The sequence below is a fragment of the Mycteria americana genome, chromosome 3 (assembly GCF_035582795.1).
Source record: "Mycteria americana isolate JAX WOST 10 ecotype Jacksonville Zoo and Gardens chromosome 3, USCA_MyAme_1.0, whole genome shotgun sequence".
Taxonomy (NCBI): Eukaryota; Metazoa; Chordata; class Aves; order Ciconiiformes; family Ciconiidae; genus Mycteria; species Mycteria americana.
In genome coordinates, this window is record NC_134367.1 from 100,090,688 (window position 1) to 100,114,025 (window position 23,338).

Genomic DNA, 23,338 nt, shown 5'->3' on the forward strand with positions numbered 1-23,338 from the left:
AGTGCATCTGAAATGAACAGCACAGCAAAAATATGTTAAATATTATGTTGTTTTCCTGAATGCGACTTCACTTTTTGAACTGAGAGTTTTATTTTCTTGTTTCCTTAGAAAACTGCTTAAAGCCCAATTTTACTGCCCTTGCACATATAGAACTGTACGTAACTGCCTTAGAAATCCCCCCTGTTCTAAGAACTGCTTTAGGAAGAAGGCACGACTTATTGTGAGAAACTTAGGAAATGAAAAGCAGACTGAAATGCAAGTCTCACTTTTCACTTCTTGAAAAGCAGCAAGTTGCTCTGTTCTACCACAGAAATATTATGACCATCTTGTAATTTACCTCTTCTGTATTTGTTCTTGGATATACTGATTCAAGGCTGGAATCTGTTCTGTTGAGGTGTTTGAGTGCTATTTCCAGTATAGACAAAAAGGAGAACAGAAGTTTGGCTGTGTTTTGTTCCCTATTTCTGTCCTCTTTCCACTCACTCAATTATTTGATTTTTTAGATACTCAGCTCCTGCAGTCCTTGCATATCTCAGCCCAAGATCTCAAAAACCTGTTCTTGATCAAGCAGGGAGACAGCTGGAAGACTTTACTGTGGGTTTTAGTCATATCCAGTGTTCTGGATCAGTGGTCTCCAAAGTGGGGTGTGCAAGGCAATCCATTGGGGTGTGAGTGGGCTGTTAATAAATAAAATAAATAAATTTCTACTTTGTATTTTTGTGTTTATTTTATAATGTGCATAATATATCAGTACAGTAGTACATGTATATAATTTCTAAATGAATATATGTGTGTTGGGGGTGTGTTCTGAAAAAAAGTTTGGGAGACCAGTGTTCTAGATAAGTGTGACTGCACTTTTGTGTCTCTCTTTTTAGTCTGTTCTTTGGTTTGGGGAGAGAAGAGGTTAGTGTATTTTCCGATATGAGGAGCAAAGAATTTTTGAAAGTCCACACACATAATGCTCAAATCCTATTTCATGCATGTATTTGACAATTTTGTAGTATTTTGATTGAAGTGTGAATGTTTCATTGCTTTGTATTGTGGAAGATATCTATGTGATAATAAAGTAGTTCTGCTCTCAGTGAGGTAAAAATGAACGCAAAATTGTGGATTCTGTGTTGGTTTTCATTAATCTTCTATTCCCCCCAAAATTGTACTTCAGCCATCGTAGAAATGAAGAAATGTGTGGCAGCATTTTTTTCAAGTTTACGATTAATTTGGCTATGTGCATTATTGTTACTAGTATTCCTCAATCTGCATCTCAGTGTTGTGCTGGTGTTCTAATCTTCATACATGCCCTTTCCTACTCAGGAACTGTGCCCCAGTAGGCATTTGTGACAAGCATCTGCTAGGGAATGGGGACGCTTAACAAGCCTGTTTTCTATTCTGTTCTAGATGGAAATTTGAACTCAAATCTCCCGAGTTTACCACACCTTATTCACTGTGGTATCTAGTTCTTGGTCTTCAAACTACTTTCTAGTGGTACAAATACAATTATTTTTGAAAAGGTTTCAGCATAAGAGGACTTAATATATTTTCTGGGAAGTTGAAAATGTGAAATAGAAACTAGCTGTCAAAATTTGAAAGGTATCAAGAAAGACTTACTGTAATTAATTCTTTATTCATATTTTTGCAGATTCTGGGCCAAAATCAGAGTTTTGTTTAAGGCAAACTCAAACAGATGATGCGACTTTAATCTAGTGTGACTTGCCTGCATGTATTTTCAAGTGCTCAAAGGGAATTCACATTTGATTATTTGCACCATAGTGCACTGCATAAAATATTCATGGAAGTGTCACTTTTCCATAGGTGGCACTCCAGGGCAAAGACAGGGACTTTGGGAAACTTTACATTTTTAAAGTAATAAGTATGAAATGCAAGTTGCAAAAAACATATGCTGTTTGGTACTGGTGTCCTGCAGCAACTGACAAGTCACTTTTAGACCAGCAAAAAATGATAATGCCTGTATTGGTTTTGACAGGGGTTCAGAGTTTGCTAGCTAGGGTTACTGTAAGAAGTTTCTGCAAATCAGAAGAGTGTGAGCAATTAAAAAGCATGATATATACTCTAAAACTCTACACTCTTATTGCTGAACTATTAAGATTTGATATCTGTTGTCTTCAGATGCATATCTACAGTAGTAATATACAGTCTAGTTGTGTGAATTGATCTGAACCCTGTAAAAGTTATAATGTAGCTTCACTGGGACCTGGGAGACTCCAGCCTTTCTCTGAATGTCCAGTTTGAAGTTGATGTGTTGATAGAGTAATCAACGTGTTTACTTACAAAAATGTTACTTGTTTTAAAGAAATCTAGAGACAAATCTTGAAAGCTTGCCTTGCTAATCAGGGTTGGATACTGGGAACAAAGCTAAGAATGTATTGCGTATTGAAGAATGCATTTGTATATTGAATTTGATTATATACTTTACACCAAATATCAGATTTGGTTTTTATTCACAATAATACAGACATTTTGATAGATAGCTTTAAAAGATGTTTTGCAAACATGACTAAGAGTAACTGTCATATATTCACTGTGTTAGAAAATAACTTTGTATACTAGCAATTTCCAAACTAGCCAAGAGTTTCATGTTTTTGATAGTACAGCACAGGAAGTTTAGTGAATCTATTTTAAGTTTCACAGCTAAGAACTTTATTAACACCTAAAATAAAAATGCAGAATTTTGCATGGCAATTTCAAGGAGGGCAATTGAGGAGACAAGTCCTTTTTTTGAAAAACAACGTTTATTTTTAAATGTTGAGTCTCAAGTTTTCATTTTTCTGAAATGCTTAGCCTTACCAATTTTGCCTTGATAGGTGTCTTTGAGGTCCTCAAAGTGATGCACGAGTTGGGGGTGGAACTGGATACAGAAACATACACAGACTATGTTTTTAAAAATTTTGCTGATAGTGAAACTGCCCGTGCCCAGCTGAAGGTGAGTTTGCATTTAGAATTCATAAAAATTACTGTTGTTTGGCTTGTTTTTCTATGCTCTCTGTGAAGGCTTTAGATCCCAGCAGTACTCTAAACATGAACTTGGTATGGTGAAGCCTGTTCAGAATATTTAGATTATTCTTGAAACAGTTGTGGCACTGATGGTTTGTTTACCATGTCTTTCTCCTGCTGCTTTTCTTTCTTGTTTTCAGAGCTAACCAAAATATTTTGCTCAAGACTTACTAGCTTTCTGTTTCCAGAAGTGGAAAACTAAATAAATGAATGATGTCCTTTTTTTTTTTTTTACACTTAGGGGGATTAAAGTATTATAATTGTTTCTGTTGATTTTTTTTTTAACTTGCTAAAGAATTCAGAATTGCAGATGAAGTTTAACTGTCCCACTCTTTCTGCCTTTGATAACTTTGTCTCTTGCAATTGATTTCAATACAAAAGCTGGATAATTTTTGATCAGTAGCAACTTACCTGGCTAGCCACGTAGACTTCTGTAGAGCACCTTCTATGTTCTACCAATAACCATATTGTTCTACCAACAGCTACCAATAAAAGAATGCCAATGTCCTTTTGGAGAGAAGCGTTTAAAAATACAAAGTATCAGAAGGTCTTTTCTGTGTGTACTTCCAATGATTGTTTGCTTTATGTCTAGAAAAATGACTGCCTGTTTGAAACTGTGGGACTCTCTGTAGCAGAAATAAGATATGAAGCAGCCCATGGAAGACTGAACAATGTTCTATCTCTATGTAAGTAATTTTCATGTTGCGTATTACTACTTACTTGGCGGTAGTGTTGATTGTTTGTAGGGTAAGAGATTTACATGTATTAATATATGAGGTTTAAAGGTAGTGGGAAACTTGAGCAAACCTTTTATTATGTGAGGTCCTCTATGATGAGATATCAGACTGTTTGAAACTACCTATTCTGGACAACATATCATAGTTAAATTCTTTTTTAGTGTTGAACCTGGCTGTAAGATTTACATATAAGATATTTACAAATCACAGCTTTGCTGTGATTGTGATAGGATTATGATCCTCTTGTACTTAGAGGGCTTAAGGAAACAATTTGCCTTGCACAATGACTGTTAAGTTGTTGGTGCGGGGATTGTTTTTGTTTGCAGCATCAGTTACAACAGGATGCTAGTCTAACAATATGGCTCTGAAGTACTACAGAACTATTAATAAGAGAACCAACTTTAAAGAACTGATTGGCACCGACGTTAACCTGAAGGTTCTCTGCTGATCTGTTGGTCATGGAAGTTATGTGTATAAATTTGATGGGTTGATTAGGTGATTAAGTTGTAACAGCATGAATTAATCACTTTTTAAGAGTTTTCTCCGAAGACTGTTCTGATGCTCAGTGCTTGCAAAAATTAATATACATCATTGACTGAGTGTATGGGTTGGGATGATTTGCTTGGTTAAGTAGGAATATATGTTTCTCTTCAAAATTTAAAACGAGTACAGTTTTTATTTGCCTAGTATACTGAGACAATAATAAAACACCTAAATTTGGACTAAATCTGATACCGAAAGATCTCTTTTTTCTTTTTTTCTTTTTTTTTTTTTTTAAACAACAGTTTTATGTGTTCAAGGTTCAGGGAAAAGCTTAAGCAGTCTTGCTGCAATTGTCATCAACTGTTTTATTTAACAAATACAGAAATATGTAGTCTATACACCATGACCCTGGGAAGCTGTTGTGTTGGAAATAAGAACAATAAATGAGAACAATAAATGAGTAGTTACTTATCAGTGATTTAATTTTTGTATTGGAGATTTATCAATTGGGGAATCTTTAAGATTCACCTTACATTCTGCCATTATTTTGTTTGTTCTTGTTACAAAAAAAACCCCCACAACATTAACCATGGAAAATGAAGTACCTAAAATAACTTTGAATTTTTTTTTAAAGGATAACTATTTATTAGGAGCAATGAAATTTCTTCTGGAAAGTGAAATAGTGGTTTTGGTGTGGTTTGGGGTTTTTTGTTGTTTTTTGTTTTGTTTTTTCTTACATGAAAAAGTAGACCCACCCCTGCACACTAATTTTGGTTAAGTAAAACAGGTTTTAATGTGTTATAAGGCACAAATATGTGTGTGCCTGGTATATGGTAAATGTATATGGTATCAAAAGTGTGATACAGGCACATAGATTAGGCTGCATTCTGTCTTACTATCATGAAATTAGTCTCATAGTGTATTATTTAGCTGTTGTTTGTGTGTTGAATTTAAATCTTGTAGCGGTATTTCTGTTTACAAAGGCTAGGGTTAATAATTCATGGTTTCATGAATTTCTTTTGAACTTGAGCTTTAAAGGAAGGTACTCCTGTAAATAGTTTACCAAGCTGAAATGAATGCTAGTAAATCTAATTAGCACCTATGTAATGATAAGGCACTGATATTAAACAGCTGATTTTTTTTTTTTTTTGACTTGGCTCCTTTTGCAGTGTTACAAAGAGGGAAAAATAGATGCAGCATGGAAAATAGTTCAAGATTGTCTCATCAGTGTAGTCGGGGGAGGCAAAGGTTGGTTATTAATGCAGGTTGCTATCTAGGTGTATTGATTCAGCTTCTCATACCTTATAATGTATAGATTTCTGCTACTGACAAGATGAAAACTACGAAGCATCAGCTGAGGAATCTGGGCGCATAAGGCAGCGTACATGAGAGCTGCTTTTTCCCTTTATCGTGCCGTTCCATTCCACTTCATTGTCAGCCTCTTGATTTTTCTCAGACTTGTTTGTTGCTAAGGAAACCAGGTTGCCGATTGTCAGCAGCAGCTGAGCATGCTAAGATGCTTTTCTGCTCGTCTTTTTATGAGCAAAAAGTTTAATATACCACTGGAGGAGGATTTGTATTAAGAGTTTCTTGAAACCAAATTTACCTGAGATTTTCAAACTAAAATAAATGTTCCAACATTTAAAACTTTTAATTTTCTAAATGCCTGGAGTTAGACTAAGGAGTGGTTTTAGGATGTTGTTCCTGCCTTTTATTTCCCAGGTTCCTGTAGAGCTGGTGTTTTTGTTTCAGTTCTCTTCTACCATATACCATATTGCAGTCCTTGCTGAAAGGGCCCAGTGCATTCAGGTTTTTACAGGGGTTAGTTCTATTGTGATAGTGAAGTCAGATGTTAACAACTTCATACAGGACTTAAATGCATCTACTGCTGTATTTTTTTTCTGTGCTGGACTATGGTGCTGGAATGAGAGACAGCAATTCTAGAGGAAAAAGGTAGAATGATTTGGAATATTTACCCAAGAGATAATGTAAAGATGAGGACATAGGGCATAACTGTACATGACCTCTCAGGGACATCTAATTTCAAGTAATTTTAGAGTTTCTTTTGTTTTTAGCCAATATTGTAAATATAAACATTTACAACTGTGTACCTTTTTCTTTTTTCCCCTTATGTTTACCTTAATTTGGTGGATAGTACTTCAGATTGAACTACTTATTCTTTCTTGTCAGGCACTTTACACCAGCAGAAGCAAATGCCTAAGAAGGTGTCATTGTTTTATTTATTTATTTATTTATTTTTTAAATTAAAAAAAAAAAAACCAAAGGCAAAATTGTAAAGCCTATTTTAAGGCAGGTATTCAGTCTGAAACAATTAGCAAACCATTTGCCTCTGGTGGCTCTTTTTTTGTTCCAGTGCTAATATCTCAAGTTTTCTTGATTAGAATTGTTTGGATTTTGTTTTGCTTTTTGGAACATAATACTTTTTTCAGTCTTGTACTTTTTTACAGATAAGATGCTTACTCCTATTACTAATTTGTATAAAAGACTGATGTATTAACTATTGACATTAAAGGCAATGAAGAGGGAAAAATCTCTCTTTTAGAATAATTGATCCCTTTTGAAATGGAACAGATTTAGAGCTGGTAAAACCTTCGTATTTGAAATTTTGATTTACAAAAGTTTGTCAGCATTTACTAAACTAATGAAATAGTTCTTCTGATGATATCCTATGTACATGACCTAATGACTTGTTGCAGTTCAGGGGTTTGTTTTTTTTTTTTTTTTTACAATGAATATTTAGAAATATTTCTTTCATTTGCAGTGTCTTCAGCAAGCACACCTCCTATTGATGCTCGTCAGTTTAGAAACAGCCTCATTTTGGGTTTTAAAAGGTAAGGTTGCTATATGAATACCTTGGTTTTTTCCTCTGTAGCAAAGTTCCCTCTCTTTTTTGCCTTCTCGAGCACAAGTCTGCACAGTCTTCCCCCCCCCCCCCCTTTGAAAATTTAAAAGTGGGGTTCCAGCTGTAGCAGATCTGAGGGATATCTTTGTTCCTTTCTGCTCTTCCTGGTTTCCTTCCCTCTGCTATATGTGAGCATACCTTTGAAGTATTATGTATAGTAAATTAAAAAACTTCACTGTTTTTGTTTGTTCTGTGGTATTTGACAGTATATAAACTTTTTGGGAAAGTAAACATTTGGGGTTTTATGTTCACTTTTTTGTTTATAAACTGCTGTGCTAATGTAAGATTTCCCTAAAGTTTATCACTATTAACCATTAAAGTAAATGAGTGCTTAATGAAGACAAAATACCAGTAGGAGCCAGGTGTATTCTACTATATCTTATAGCTTTCTGAGCCCTCTGGGTTAATATGACTGCAGAATGCTCATATTTAACACCTAATATTATGCTACATTGCCATGACTTTGTATTCACAGCCATATGGTCCCGTTTTGCAAGGAAGGTTCCTTGCTAACTTGCAGGGTTGTCTTAAGCTTATGCAAGTATATGTGAATTAACAAGCGTTTCTGTCATTCACTGTTTGCCCAGTCAAACATTTAGGACTCTGAATGAGTTTTTTTTGCAGCATACCTACACCACTGGGAACCAGAGAGGTCACTTTAATATTACTCAGTCTGAAGGCTGATTTTGTTGACTAAATTAGTGCCTAAAATTTTGTAATGGCTATGCGATATAACTATGTTTAGGTTGGATATTAGTAAAACATACCAGGTGAGTATGACCAAAATAATTTCCTAGTAAACTGCAAGTTCTATCTAGCTGATCCTGCTCTACCGTGGGAAAAGGACGAGAAAAAGCAAACCAGTGTTCAAATTGGGTTTGTTAACTAGACCCTAGCTGACATTGACATCCAAGGGATAAGTGAAATAATGTTTTAGATCCAGTAGGGCTATTTTACTATGCCTTTTAGTAGTCAGCCCCAGAATCATCCGTTTCAGATGTATTAATTACAGTAACAAATTTTTGAAGCACGTTTTCTCTCTAAGTATGGATAAATATTCAATTGAAGTAGGACTTGCACTAGAAAGGAAGCCATATCAACGTTTACCACACACAACCAATGCTAGCATGAAATACGCCTACCACTGGAGAGTTCTGCAGGTGTTCAGAATGTGATTTAAAGTATCTTTCAAAAGTTATCAACTTGTATTGTGAAAACTAGCTGCTGAAGAATCATATTCTCCTCAAGTGAAACAGTTACTCTCCTCAGGGGTGGAAGAGTTACTACTGTTGGGATTTCAATAGTTATTGGACATCTGGGATAAAAACTTGGAATTCTGAAGGAAATTAAGGTTGGGGGGGTTTTTTTGTTACTCCAGCTTACTGTTTCTGCCATCTCCTTGCCACTTGTAAGTGTGGCATAAGTTTTTTTTATTTCTTCAATATTAATCTCTCTTGTTTGCCTTTATTGCTACCTGGCTTCAGAAGCTATGTACAAGGTTGGCTGTGCCCAGACTTCACCCTTATTGTTTCTGAAAAAGTGCCAATTCATGTTTCCTTTTCTATTTTAAACTTAATGGCTAGAACAGCCTGAAAATGAACCTTGAGGGTACGATAGGGTAGAAGAAAAGAATACTTGTACCTTTTATAAAGACCACAGCAGAATTTTATGACTAAATGCAGGTCTCAAATGTTCTAACGAGCAGGGTTTAGGACTGGCGTACAAAAGTACAGGGTATGGACACCAGGGACATACGTACAATGTCTGTGGCAGACTAGTTTATGGATTACTGTTGAAGCTGCTCTTCTCTAGTAACTGCTTCGAAGTATTCCCATTCTATCTGCTTGATGTACCATTACTATTTCAGAGTCAAGTACTTTAGGAAATTGATGCATTTGATATCTGCAGTTCATTGTCATGCTGTCAGTGGTGGAGTGAGTTCATCCAGGAAAGCTTAACTAACCTCACAGATAGCTTCCCCCCCCTCCGTGGACCTGCATTTGACTCATTTTCAAATACAAGTGGCAGTTGCACAAAAAGAATAAATGTTTCATAGGCTTGAACCTCCTAAATAAAATACTAAACTTCTATGAATACTTTCAATTTCTGTTTAGCTGTTCAGACTGACATTTTCTCCTTATGAGAATTATAGGAAGATAAAATAAGGTCATAAATTTTTGTTCTCTTAGCCTTGTCTAAGTTAATGCTGCTTTATAGTTGTGGAAAAGTTATAGCTTCCAGTGAGAATTTTGATGTTCTACAAATTATAGGAATATGTCAGTTTTTTTATACTTCAGTGAACTGGTTAACATTTTAATATGTTGGATTTTTTATGCTTTAGTAAACTGGCTAACATTTGATCTTTGGTTGTAACCTGATGATGTACAGATAAGTGCTCTCCATCAAGTCCTGTTCTGTTCTATGAGGGGAGAAATTAGAGGAGTTCTATGTTTTGTTTTCTATTTTTTTAAATATTGTCTATTTATCTCACTATAATAAGTATTATACCTTAAGTAAGAGCTTTAATTACTTTCTTTTTTGCATGGTATAAATGCATTTATAGCTGTCTGTAGTTACCTGTATGTACTAAAAAAATCTAGTTTTAATGCACAGGAGTCTAGATTTTTGCTGTAGCAAATTCCACATATCAAGTGTTTGCTATGTAAAGTGTGACTTGAGTGAACCTTATTTTCTTGAAATGATAAATAGTATGAAGTATAAAATAAAAAAGTACAATTAGGACATGTTAAAAGATTGAACTAAAAATAAAACTAAAATATATTCCATGTAGTCTTAGTTACATCTGTTTGGATTGCTGCATTATTTTAAGGTATTTAGCAGAAACTATGCCCATATGCAGTATAGTAAAAAGTACAATACTTATTCTGTACAAAGTTGGTTTAAACAATATGTGGCAATTATTGTATTTGATTTTATTTAAATAATTGAATAAGATCCTCAGTGTTAACGATCTGTGGTTTTCTTTTTTTTAAAAAAAGATACAAGAGTAAAATCATTTTGTTGCTTTTAATTTGTTATCCTTTGCTGCCCTCTTCAGCTCAGATGATGTACATCTTTGGAGCAAGGTAAGTGGAGATAATAATGCTGTAAATAAAATCAAGTTCTTTAGGCACTGCATGTTTATGATTTATTACTGTAAATCTAAATTCTGAGCCCAATAATTGTAGACCTGATTAATTTGAGCAAGACTTTTGTCAGTGGCAGATTGTACAACTGTACAAAGTTGAATTTTCAAATTGGACAGTTAAGTATAATTGTGAAAAATCAAATGTGGTGTTACCATGTAGTGTAGCTTATGCTACTCCAATTTCTAGATCAATGTTATAGCTGAGAAAGTACTGTATAGTTGTAGCTTTTGGAACAAAGTCTGCCATGGTTGTGCAATCTGACATGGTTTAATTCCTTTTCTTGCCTTCCCTAAACTTTCTTCCTATCCCCACACTAGTACTAATAAAATAATAAGGCACAATTAGAATTTTAAAGTTTCTGTCATATAACTTAAAACATTGAAGGTAAAAGAAATCGCCTGAATGAAGTCAAGGGGAAATGACTGGTCATCTTGCCCTCCCTGTTATGGGCTACATTAATTAGAAAGACACTGCAATATAACTTGGTCAATAAATTTTGCAGAGCACTAGCATAGAGGAGATGTTGGCAGATATTGCCTGGGATGTGGTTACAGAATTTGGGAAGGGATGCACTGTGCTTCTTGTCTTTTTTTTTTTTCTTCGATGCTGTACCTGCTGACTAATAAACTAGCACATGGCTTGCAGTATATTTTAGATTTTGCAAAGAAATCTTGGAATGAAATGGAAATTGTAATTTGGAAAGTCGCTGATTAATGATTTATATAAATCAGGTACAGCTTGTGAGGTGCAGGTTTTTTGTATTTTACTACCATTTTCTGTTTTGTGAAGATTATGGTGAGATGATGTTTTTGTCCTCTGCCTCTATCCTTCCTTTTTTGCATTTAAAAAATAAAAAGGGAGGGCAAGGAGAGAAAAAAAGGAGATCTCTTATTACTCCCATTCTGAAATTAATTTTGAAAGATAGTTAGAGTACTGAAATAATGGTGGTCTGCACATGAAGTAGTATATAGAGTTACTTCTGCTGTTCTCCCCAATGGAAGAAAGATAGGTTTTCTTGTCTTCGCTAAATTTATGAGTAAATATGTGTATTGGGAAATAAGTAGATACTGAGCATTAGAAATAATATCACACATTCACTTTTTTCTGTAATCCATCCTTTTTGGTGTTCTCTGAGATTTGATTCAGAAGGAGAACTGTGTTATCCTGACTTTCTTGGGTTTTATTGTAGTTGTAGATTCTTCTGAGTGTTGATTTGTCATAGGAGGATGAGGGCAAAAGAAAGCTGTAGTTTAACTGTGCACAGTGTCTGTGGTATTGGTAGAATAAGAAGTGATAGGTATTCCATTGCACATCTCGTATTTTCTGGCTTTGTTTATCCATTTTCATTAACAGTGGAAGGTGAGGGTTCCTTTTGTTTTGTCATTACTTAAAACACAGCACTTCAACAGTGGGAATGCATCTCCCTCTAACTTCTTTCAGATTGCATTCTAGAATCATGGCAGATAAAGCAAAATTCTTGAAATACTTAAAATCTCAGTTTTTATCTACAGATGATGTAATTTCCTTAAGAACAGTCAAATGGGTTTTTCAAGTGGGTCAAATGGGGTTTTGATAGTTTAGGTTAAAGTATTTGTAGGTAGGATGTGGGGGCTTTTGGGTAAATGCTTCTTTTCCTCTGGTGAAGTAAAATCTACATATACCTTCAGTTTGTATGACTGATGGAACGTGTGCTAAATTTAGTCAAATGCAGTTAATTTTTATGGAGGCATATTTTGTCATTCAAAATTGCACTTATTTACAACAGCTGTACTAGTTATCTTAAATCTAGCAGAGCATGATAAATCATGTTTCTCTATTTTCTTTATGTATTTGCTTCTTTAAAAAAAAAAAAAAGCTTTGTGGGCCAATTTCAGCCTTTCGGTAAATTGGAACATAATTGTAGCATCTCCAGGAGCGACACTAGCTAATATTTGCTTTAAGCAATGTCTTATGATAGTTAACTTTCTGTAGAATGATACATAAACAGAATACTGGAGTGTCTGTCTTACTGCCATACCTCAGAAAGCATTTCTGTTTGCAATATTTTTTTAAGAAAAACCTATTATTTACAAAAAAAACCCTTCCTTGTATTTCTTAGGGAATTACTATGATGTGGTAAAGAATAATACTTTAACAGAGAAATGCTTTATTATTTTGAGAATTCAATTTCAGATACTATTTGTCCTTGCTTGCTTCTTTTGGCTGCAATGTACGATTATTCTGTCTTACCAGATAACGGAACTGTTGTACAAGGATGAACGTTATTGCCTGACGCCTCCAGGACCAACTGGTAGAGTTTCAATTTCTATGATTGTAACTTATCCACAAATCCGTTCTTCTGTGTAATGATGGGTTTGAGGGATTACAACAGTAAACACTGATTGCTTCTTTTTGAAAGTGAAATTTGAAAACATGTTGGGTAAAATCCTGATTCGAATAATCAGAGCATATTTTGTGAGATCCATGAGATCTTTTTTCAGAATTATAAGCAAACCTTGCTGATAATGATTTATTTTTCTAAATTTATAGACCAAAATAGAGATTTAGAATGAACACAGTATCAGTGCTTAAATACTAAAAAAAAAAAAAAAAAAGGCAGTTTTTCAACCTAGTTTTATCTTTAGCTATTCTGATTTTGTGAAGCAAAATGGTACATAACACCTCAAATCTTCTACAAGTATACTTTTTTTGTATAATCTGTTTTTAAAAAACAGGGTTTGTTTTCCTCCTGTCAGGGCTGGAGGGACAAGGGGTATGGGGAAAGCTAACCTTTGAGAAAACAGTAATTGATGCTCTTCCTATTCTCAGCTACAGGACCCTATATATTTTTACACTTGTATAGATAAGAAACTTAGCGCTGTTTGCTAAAATCTGTTACTCTTGGTTTTCATTTGCTAATAGGCAACTTCTTCAGTATTAGTTGATCTAATGATTAAAATATTTTTTATGTTTTTATATTAATATTACAATACTTAATGTAGTTTTGTAATGGAACATAATGGGTAAAACGTACAGAATAAATATGCAAAGTGTTAGAAATCTGATTTTTCTTTTAAGCAATGACAAAATATTTGTGGCAACTATTTGGGGTAGCAGGCAGGAAAGGGGGGGAAGGCCTTGGGCAGTACCACTTCTGTCACACAGTAGTGGAAAAAATAGATTGAAGTAAGATTCTGTACTGAAAAGCTGTCACTAGGTCTGAAAATAATTAATATTCCTTTCACTCACCAGTTAGATATGTGCTCCCAAACCACATAATCTCTATGCCTCAGTGATCATTGTTGCCATTTCAGAGCCTCTCATCAGGGTGACATCTCACACCAAAATGATTTCTTATAAATTAATCTTGATAACATGACAGTCTCGGTAATTTTAGTGGAATGCTTTCTCTTGTTTTTTTCCACAGAAGCTGTTGGCTATTTTCTTTATCACTTGATTGACAGCATGAGTGACTCAGAGGTACAGGCCAAGGAGGAGCGTTTGAGACAATACTTCCATCAGCTGAAGAAGATGGTACCATTTCATTTTTTGCTACATAATGCCTGTCCTGCCTGACATGTATCTATTAGATTTGAAATTGCTGCTTTTAAGTACAACCAGACCACTTCTCAATGACATGCAAGAGCTGGAGACTTGAATTACGTCTGAGATAATTTCTGTTAGACAAATTTCAGTTTGGTTGTGTTTCAAAACTCTCATAATTTTTTCCCCACCTCTTGGTACAGAATATAGTTATCCCTACAACGCACTACAGCGGCATTTGCAGACTGCTGGACTCCTCTCAAGTTCCTGAATTAATTAAGGTCTGTGGTTCTATAGCAATTACTCTGAAGCTTAAAAAATGGAGTATCTGTACTCTGTGAATATATTCTCCTTTGCAAAATAAATATCTTTATGCAGTGATTTTATGTAAGCCTTTTAACCTTTCCATGATTTTTCACTGTTGAAGCTGTTTTCATTTCATATGTGAAAGTTTTTGAGGGATACATTTAATAAGTGCTTTTTCAAGTCAATGTAATAATGCTGTAGAATACAGCTTTTTTAACATTGCCATTATATAATTAACTGGAACATTTTTAGCATGATATGCTTACTTAGAGATTGAACTTTTTGGGTGGATTAGTGATATCTTTGTCTTACTACATTTTAGGGTGCAAGGTTACTGTCTCTTAAAAAATCCCTGCCTACAGACAACATTCCAGAAGTAAGTAAATTCACAGATAGCTATGCTTGTTCTTACTGTAATAATAATGTTTGGATATGGGTTTTAGATGAAGTGTAATCACTAGCTTTCAGATCATGGAAGTATATTAATGTTATTTAAATCTACCATTTGAAGTTCAGAGGTTACTTTCCAGAGTAGGAGTAAAGGCTACCCAGATTTTCACTTAGACCTGATACTTGACCTTGGAGTTGGCTGAGGTTTCATGCCTCAGTTTCCCTGTCTGGTAAATATTTTTTTGAAAGTTCTAGTTAGTCAACAGTGGTGGTGTGAGGCTTAATTCATGCTTGTAAATTATAGTGATCCACTTGAGTGGCAGGAACCATATAAATCCATACTGCTTCTAATGGTGGAGTGTCAAGTCTTTATATCTCTGATCTGAGCAGAGTGGAGATGGAAAAAGAAACAGGCTTCTATTCCCTACTTCCCTGAACACAAAGAACTGAGTATGAGAGAAATAGTAATGTTGACCTTCGTAGATATGCTACTTAATGCTTTTTTTACTGTATTCTGACTCAAATCTTCAATTAGTATGTAGTATTTAAACAGATAAAAGCACCTTAAACGATTAAAAAATTTCTTGTAGTATGAAAGAAGAGGATTATTTTGTCTGTCTTTTATTAAAGTGATCCGACAAGTTGTTCGGGGAAGGGTGTTTTTGCAATTGACATTCTTTCTGTTACCTCCATTTAGAGTGCTAAATCTGACGTGTCTGCTTTGGAGGAGAAACTAGAAAAGCGAAAAGCTGAAAACCAGCCTATTACAGATGTCTTGAAACAACTCATACATGCTCTTTGTGAAGAAGAGGTATCTTAAGCAATGCAGAGATAATTGGAAACATAGCTATATTTTTAAAGGGACATAAATGACTGTATTATGGAAAGAGATAGTTAAGCAAAGACAAGTGCAGTGCTTGAGGTTTCCTGGTTTGATGCTTATAAATCAAACATAAGTGCAAAAAGCAATTAAATCAAAAGGTTAACTAATTTCAGCAACACCTTGAATGGCATGTTTTGGGGTTGCTGAAGTTTGTTTACAATAATCTGCAAAGTGAATGATAGTAACAGCTGTGATAGGTTTATCATACATGCCAAATGTCCTTTCAAGCCATGGCTCCGGTCTCTTATATCTAGATTGTCAAGCAACTGATACATGCACTAGTCATTTGCAATTCAAATATTACTAGGTTGTTAATGCAGGGATTGAAATTCCATTTTCCTGCAGGAGGAAAGCTCTTCTGAGATAAAGGGTCTCTTGCCTTCATTCGGCAGGCGTCCAGCTGTAGTTTACATTCATTTAGTGTGTGTCTGTAATTTGTGGGGTATCACCACACTTTTATTCAGTTTCTTGTTCAGTATGATCCTGCCTATAAAGCTGTATGTATAGGAACAGTAACAGTCGTGCAGATGATAGCACAATATTCTCAGTTGCTAAGAATACAGTTTAGAAAGAGTGATTCTCAGCTGTCTGTCTCTACAATTTTGCATATGAAATAAGACTAGAAGCAAACACCATTGTAAGTTCAAAGTAGTCAAATGTATGAATAGGAATGTATAAAAAAATAAGCTTTCTATGGGATCATTAAGTAGTTTCTTATTCTTTAGAAAGTAGTTTTGTTATGTGTTTGGCAGTGTACCAGGTGAATATTGTTACAAATTCCAAATAAATAAGAACTATTTTAGAATTTGGGTTAATCATGATTATGGTGTCTGCCTGGATTAAAAAAAAAAAGTCTTACATTAAAACATGCTAGAAATACAAATGTAAAACAAGAACATTTATTTAGAAATCTACCTTCAAGTTAATCTACAAGGTGTTTTAGAAAAAAATTAATTTCTGCAAAATAACTTTCACTCTTAAAATTTGCTAAAGCATTACAGCTCTGTGTTTTCAAATGTGATCTTACACTACTAAAAGCACTAAAGCAGTCATGTAACTGCACACTGAACATATAAGAATCATAATGTCATATTGACTTTTCCTCTAGTTCACATCTTTGCTTTGTTCCTTTTTTAGAATATGCAAAAAGCCCTTGAAGTGAAAGCCAAATACGAACCGGACATGGTTGTCGGTGGCTATGCAGCCTTAATAAATTTGTGCTGTCGACATGATAATGTAGAAGAGGCAATGAACCTGAAAGAAAAAGTGTAAGTACACCGGCACTGAAACATGTCACAGAGATTTATGCTGATACACAGACCTTGTTGAATTAAGTAGGTTGAGTATTAACCCCCTCATCCATTTTTAATTAGTTTTCCCTACCAATGTATGTGCATTTAAAACAGTCAAGGGTGTGGTTTTTTGAAACAAAAAATTTGCTTTGTATAATTGAACATCAGAACAGCTACTTTGTATGGTCAGTAATTATCTTTTTTTTTTTTTTAAGGCAAATTGCTATGTAAGATCTGTTTTGTTTTTATTTTAAACGTACATAGTGTCTAATCTGAAGTTTGGCTTAATTTAAGGGGGAAAAAAAATGTACCTGTATTGTGTCTGAGAATAGCACCTAGAATGTGTTTAGAATATGCTGCACCTATATTGTCTTTAGAATAATAATGTTTCTGAGTGACGTCATTTTAAGACTATCAACAAACATTCTACTTTAAATTTTTATTTTCAGAGTTTTGTATTTTGGCTGTGAAAACTAGCTCCCAGCTAAAACACAATACGCATGACTTATCGTGGAGAAAATTGTTATAGATCATCTTTCTATTTGCCCCTTCCCTTTTTCCCTTGAAAGCCTCCTTTCAGTCTGATGCTACAGTGAATATAGAACAAGTTTATGTGTTACTTTCAGGTTTTCTCTCTCTCGTATGCACTCACAAAGTATTTGCTTTGGTTTTACAGTAGGTTAGCAGGCAGGTGCTTATTACACCTTGCTAGCGTTTGAAATTGTGAAATGATTGAGCTATGAATATCAAGAAATTTGCCACTCTGCAAGTAAGGGTAGTGTATTGGTTTTGGCTGTACTACCACTCTCACACAATCCCAATAGTGAGCTTGCATGAAGTAAAATTTGAGTCTTCTACTGGAGCTTCACTTCAGTAGTGCATTTTTACTGATCTGCCTCAAGTGTAGCATAATATTGCTAAGAAGTGACTCTGAGTTGTTACAAAAAGAAACAATAGAGCAGGAATTAATTTTAAAACTTCCAGAAAAAAGAAAACAAATACATAGCAGAAACTTCAAAATAGTAGCTCTTAACTTGTTACTATAGGCCAATAGTTTAGTGTTCTTTATCAAAAAGAACATAGCCCTGCCCCAGCCATGTGGGCTGAGTTTTCTTCCTAGGCTTGTGGGAAATACCCTATTTTATGCAATAACTACCAAATAGTTAAGCAAGCCATTTGGCTCTTTAAATTATAGCTTTTGGGTTTTGGGGGCGGGAAGGTGTGTGGAAACTATTTTTAAATCACATTTTAGTGGTGCACCTTTTAAAGTCTATCAGGTTTTTCCTTTAATATTTATTATAACTTTTAGCTCTCAATGCTGTTGTTTTGTTACGTAGTTTTAAAACCAAATCTTTAAGCTGAATCCATAAAATGTGAACTTCTGTTGATACAATTCTTAATGTTTTAATTTCTAGCTTCCCTAAGAATTCACCTGTTGCTCTTGACACTGGAAAGTACATAGCACTGGTAGAAGTCTTGGGAAAGCATGGTAGACTAGAAGGTAATCCATTTGCTTTCATTGTGTGTTTCTGCTATATAATAAAGGTATCTTGCCTCAAGAATAAAAATGTGAGTTGATATTAATGGTATATCATGTCCTGAAAAGTGCTTGAACATTTTGCATACAAATTTGCATGTGAATTCAACCAGAGATGCTTGGACAGTGCAGGCCATTAGTTTTAATGGATTGGCAAGCTTGTCATTTACATTTGCACAGCTCAGTGCTTTTTGCATTTCTGCAGCTAGTTTTTATTAGCATTGCTGTTTGGATTGAGTTTGAAGATCATGACTTATGGCACAAATTGCGTATGTGCCTAGACTAATGGCTTTGTTTTTGCTTAAGAAGGTCTGAAGGCTGAACATAAAACCTATAAACATAACCTTCTCATAAGAGCCAAGTACTGCAAAAAATCATTTAACTTTTATAAAGTATGTATTTTTCTGTTAGTATTCTTCTATGTGTTTGTTATTGAATTTTAGAGTCAATCTGTCAAACTGCCTGGAAATTTTGGCTTTTAATGAGTGTTCTGCAAACTGCTTATTTTGTATTTCTAGATGTTTGCATTAAGCTGTTAGCTCTTTAATTTCTGTAATTTAGTCTAATATAATTCTGTAATTTAGATGATTTGGTTGATCTTTAAAAGAACTCTAGACTGTCATCAACTTTAAAAGGCGATTCTAAATATCAGGTTCTGCGATTCTGTAGAAGACTTAACACCACAAAAGCATGGTCCAAGCCTAGGCACGAAATGTTACGGTTTTATATAAAACACTGTACGATAACATGAAAAAGCTAATGTAATTTTTTTCTTATAAGATCTTTCTTTGAAATTTGTCTTGGCCTCTTATTAAGCTTACTATTAGAAAAATAATAAACAAAGCTGATGTTTTCCAAATCATAATAAATCAGATCATGACCACCTCTACATTAAAGCAGTTTGAAAAGATTAGCTTGCTTTTAAGAGCATAAATGTCCCTCAGAAAATAAAACAATTCATAAATGTAGCCAGATGTAAAGTGGTCAAAACATTCTGTCTATGCAATAATTAAGAACATTATAAGAATGCACTTACTCCATATACCAAAATGTTTGTTTCTGCCTTACTAATGAAGCTTAATGAACCTAATGTTTTAACATGCAGTCTGTTAGAAAGCTTTCATTGGCTCTCCTTGGCTAATTAGTATCGACACAGCAAACAGGCCCTATCGGTATCAGACCATTAGTCTGGCTGTATATACAGTGTAAACATATCTTTATTATCTGGCCTCGTGACAAGCCATCTGCTGAAGAAACAATGGAGTGATTTAGCAGATGTTAGCATTGAACGATAAAAGCATCCATTTAGTAGAATCTTGCAGCTATAGGGCAGACTATACAGGGTTATGTGGAGCAGAGTGGGCACACAGTTCCTATCTATAATTTGTAGTCAAAGTTGCAGCAAAATGATAAAACCATGCTATTGTGGATTTATAATTGTAGTCTCGTTTAGAAATGCAAGTAGTAATTAACTTGAAATCGGCATTATACGCCAGAATTTACATTCCTGCTGGGTTTGAAATGCTGTTTTAATAGCAGTTTGTTTTCCCTACATGAAATTACCTAAGGGTCTTTTGTGTTGTTTCATTGTAGATGCTATTAACATTCTAACAGAGATGAAAGAGAAGGATGTTCCTATCTCAGACAGAACAGTTGCATCTTTTTTCCGCATTCTTAATGCTGCTGCCACGCGAGGTGAAGTTGAAACAGTGAATCGATTACATGAGACCATTGTGAACCTGGGGTTGGCAGAAACTGCTGTCCTTCATTCCCCTCTGATCACAGTTCACCTTGAAAAGTAAGCTATGTTTGGGCTTCAGATGAAGCAAGTTATGATATATTTATTTGTGTTATATAACCTGTGTATGCTCTACACAGCTGCACATTCATGTTTGAAAGTGCTCATGCACGTAAACATGCACACATGCACACACATATAATACTGAAGTGATCTAGGAATAGTAATGAACGAATGTGTTTTCTTAAGTTATATAAGTCTGTTTTCATCAGTTAACACATCACATCATGGTCTCTGGGAACAACAGCTGTGTTTTATGGACACGTCAGAGATGGAAGTGGCTGTACATTGGAATATGCTTATGTATTAGTTGGTTCTAAAGTCTGTTTGACAAGATAGCTATTCAGAGCATGATAGGTATATTCTCAGCTCGTGTAGCTAAGTAGTATGTGTTTTCCCATCAAAACAGCATTATTTTGCTGTGCCATCCAATTCATCTCAGGTGAGTTGAAGGGCTGTTGTTGAACACTGAAATATTTTTAATTCACATAATTCAAATAATTTGATGTTATTGCCAATGGACTGCTATGTTGCTGTAAATTAAAATTCAAAGAAAATACTGTCTGGTTTGTCTATTGTGATATTTTTTTTCCCGTATATACTTTTAATACCATTTAATAGAGAAAAGGAAGTTCATATGTTTATTCTGGCAAGAAGTATCCGTAATTCCATGTGTCATGTTCCTTTGCATAAATTTTCATTATGAGGTGTAGGATATTTGAGTTAATGTACGTATGAACTATATAACAGTTTTTTACTAAAATTGAGCCAAGAGTCCCTTTTCACTTCCTTTACCATATGCACAATCCTTTTATTTTTTTTCTTAGGTCATTTATGTAGTTGCTGGATTTTAATCTCTTGCAGCTAGAGTGATTGATCAGTTTCTTGCTGTTTGGTTCATGTGTATGAAATGTTCTTGGCTTAAATGTAATACCTATGAAACAAATTAATTTTTCGTAGTATCGTGTAAGTCAGCCTCAAAGATGCGTATTAACGTTTTTGTTAACATGTAGAGTTCTTTAGTTCTTGTAAGTATTCTGGGTATGGAAGGTCTGTATAATGTTTTCTGTATTCAAAATTCTTGTCAAAAAGATGTAACTCTTGGTAGATGCATGTACATTCTCTTCTAAAAATAGTATTTTAGTGTAGTGGTCAACAGTGAAGAATATAGTGTACATCTTTTCAGTCAGCAACAGTACCTTGGTTACATCACAAGACAAGGTAGATGTTTATGAAAGTAATTTAACTGTAATCGTATGTAACTAATGTGTCGGAAAAACATCTGATATGCTTTGCAGTGTGCAGTAAGAGCTGCTGCATTTTACATAATTGCTTTATGCATGTTGACATGCAAGTTGTACATGATGCTACTTGGGTTCTTTCCACTTGAGAAGTAGTATATGATGATGTAAATAAAGATGTGATCATGTGTGGATGCCAAGGGGGACAGTAAAGAGTGTTTATTTAGTTTGGTTCCACATTCTTTTGGATTATAAATGTTTGGTAAAACTTTCTAAAAAACTTTTTTTAATAAAAGGACTTTTGATGAAACTAGATTTTTAAAAGAGAAAGTAATTCCATGCTGTGGAACTGTGTGGCTACAAATCACTGGTACTCACCTGTATAACTCTTAATACATTTCATGTATATAAATACAATACAAAGTAAGTGCATTTCCTCTGGGGTTTTTTGCTGTGTTATAGGTGGAGAGACTTGCTTCCTCTCTGGTGTTAGAACAGAAGGGGAAAGCTTTTTCCACATGCTTGGGAGGAATAACTACGTTTCACTGATTTTTTTTTTTTTTTTTTTGTTTGTTTTGGAGATGCTAAATTATTTCAGTCACTCATAACTTTCAAAAAGTGTTAGTCATTTCTTTCAGCAGTAGTGCTTACTATTTGCCATCCTACAGCTCAAGTATCATGCTGAAATGCTGTCATTTAGCTGCAGGTTGTCAGCATGCCTCTGAAATTAGCTCTGGGATATTTTTTAATGTTCCACAGCAGTGGTTGTGCTAGTGTTTTGTGTTCTTAATTTATTTCAAACTTTTTAAGTAAGGCTTGTAAAGCAATCTGTGATTTGCTTTTGAAGATTTCAATGATTGTGGGTGTAAAATGTTTTAATCTACTCCTTTTCTCTGTACCCAGTCCTGAATATTCTGAAATTCTTGTTAAGTCCTAGTGCATGTTAAAAGTGACAATTTGCAGCAGAGTATGGAAAAGAAAAGAATTGTTGATGATGAACAGTATAACTTGACAAAAGCTAACAAAAACTAATATTCTAGTAGAATGGACATTTTGCCTTTAATATTTTGAGAAATATTTAACTGAAGTAACGAGAGAGAGAACTCATACTATCTTGTTTTGTTTGTTGTTTTTTTTTTTTTTTTTTTTCCCCTGAGTAAATTTAAGGGGAACCACTCCCCTGCTTTTAATTGTATGATCTTTCTTTATGACTCTGAGCAGTTTCTCAAGAGGGTGAAATCACATTAAAAATTGAGACAGCCCACATGTGGAATCTTGGTCTGTCATTGAAGGTGATAAACCTGCCTTGGACAGTAAGACAAAAATCTTAGTTTTTAAAAGCTGCAAGAATGTGAAGAGCTTGTACTTTTTCTTAAAACATGTCTTACTTTTGAACTGGTTCTTCCAACTGATAATAATTGGAAAAGGTTGTGTTACCTACACCATATAAAACTTCTTACAATTTTAAGGATTGTAGTTTTGGCTTTTACCTTCTCTACCAACTGTCAGGGGAAACCTATTTGAACATGAGCCATTTTACAACACTGAAGAGGTTTGTAAAGCTAACCTGCTCCTGTGCTATATGATACTTTGATAATACCTGTTTACAGGATGATAAATTAACAGATATAGTAACTACTGATGATTTTTTTTCTTCCAAGAAAGCTGCATAAGCCAACTCTTGTACAACCAAAAATAGGAATATACATCTTAAACTTGATGTGGTTCCTGTCTTTTCATTAACATAAGTTTGTTTCTACTCACCTTGAATATTACCTCTGAGAAAAGAAACAAACCAAAACATCTTCAGGTTTGAAATTTACTAATTCCCTATATCAGAAGTGCTCTTAAGCAGAGGGAAGAAAATTTGCAGGTAAACTATGAAAACATTATGTTACAGACTGTACGAACAAAATATTTTGTAGTTTTAAGTCAGTCAATGCAAGCAGTTAACATCTGTATTTTAAACGATCAAAAGGCTATAGCTGGATTGTGTTTCTTTAAAAATGGTCAGTATATTTTAATACAGCATTGTCCAGTAAAGCATTGTGAGCTGGTTTGTGATTAG

The 23,338-nt window shown here is 34.4% G+C and overlaps 1 protein-coding gene across 2 annotated transcripts in view; it reads left to right on the plus strand.

Annotated features, from left to right (window-relative positions):
- LRPPRC (leucine rich pentatricopeptide repeat containing) overlaps nucleotides 1-23,338 on the plus strand; it is a 95,540-nt gene that overhangs the window by 23,652 nt on the left and 48,550 nt on the right. For both annotated transcript variants that reach the window (XM_075496289.1, XM_075496290.1), the window contains exons 12-23: nucleotides 2,820-2,938; nucleotides 3,602-3,695; nucleotides 7,012-7,081; nucleotides 10,211-10,238; nucleotides 12,534-12,591; nucleotides 13,708-13,814; nucleotides 14,027-14,104; nucleotides 14,452-14,505; nucleotides 15,217-15,330; nucleotides 16,540-16,670; nucleotides 18,110-18,195; nucleotides 19,825-20,029. In XM_075496289.1, the coding sequence (XP_075352404.1) occupies nucleotides 2,820-2,938; nucleotides 3,602-3,695; nucleotides 7,012-7,081; nucleotides 10,211-10,238; nucleotides 12,534-12,591; nucleotides 13,708-13,814; nucleotides 14,027-14,104; nucleotides 14,452-14,505; nucleotides 15,217-15,330; nucleotides 16,540-16,670; nucleotides 18,110-18,195; nucleotides 19,825-20,029 (1,144 nt within the window). The remainder of the gene's footprint in view (nucleotides 1-2,819; nucleotides 2,939-3,601; nucleotides 3,696-7,011; nucleotides 7,082-10,210; nucleotides 10,239-12,533; nucleotides 12,592-13,707; nucleotides 13,815-14,026; nucleotides 14,105-14,451; nucleotides 14,506-15,216; nucleotides 15,331-16,539; nucleotides 16,671-18,109; nucleotides 18,196-19,824; nucleotides 20,030-23,338) is intronic.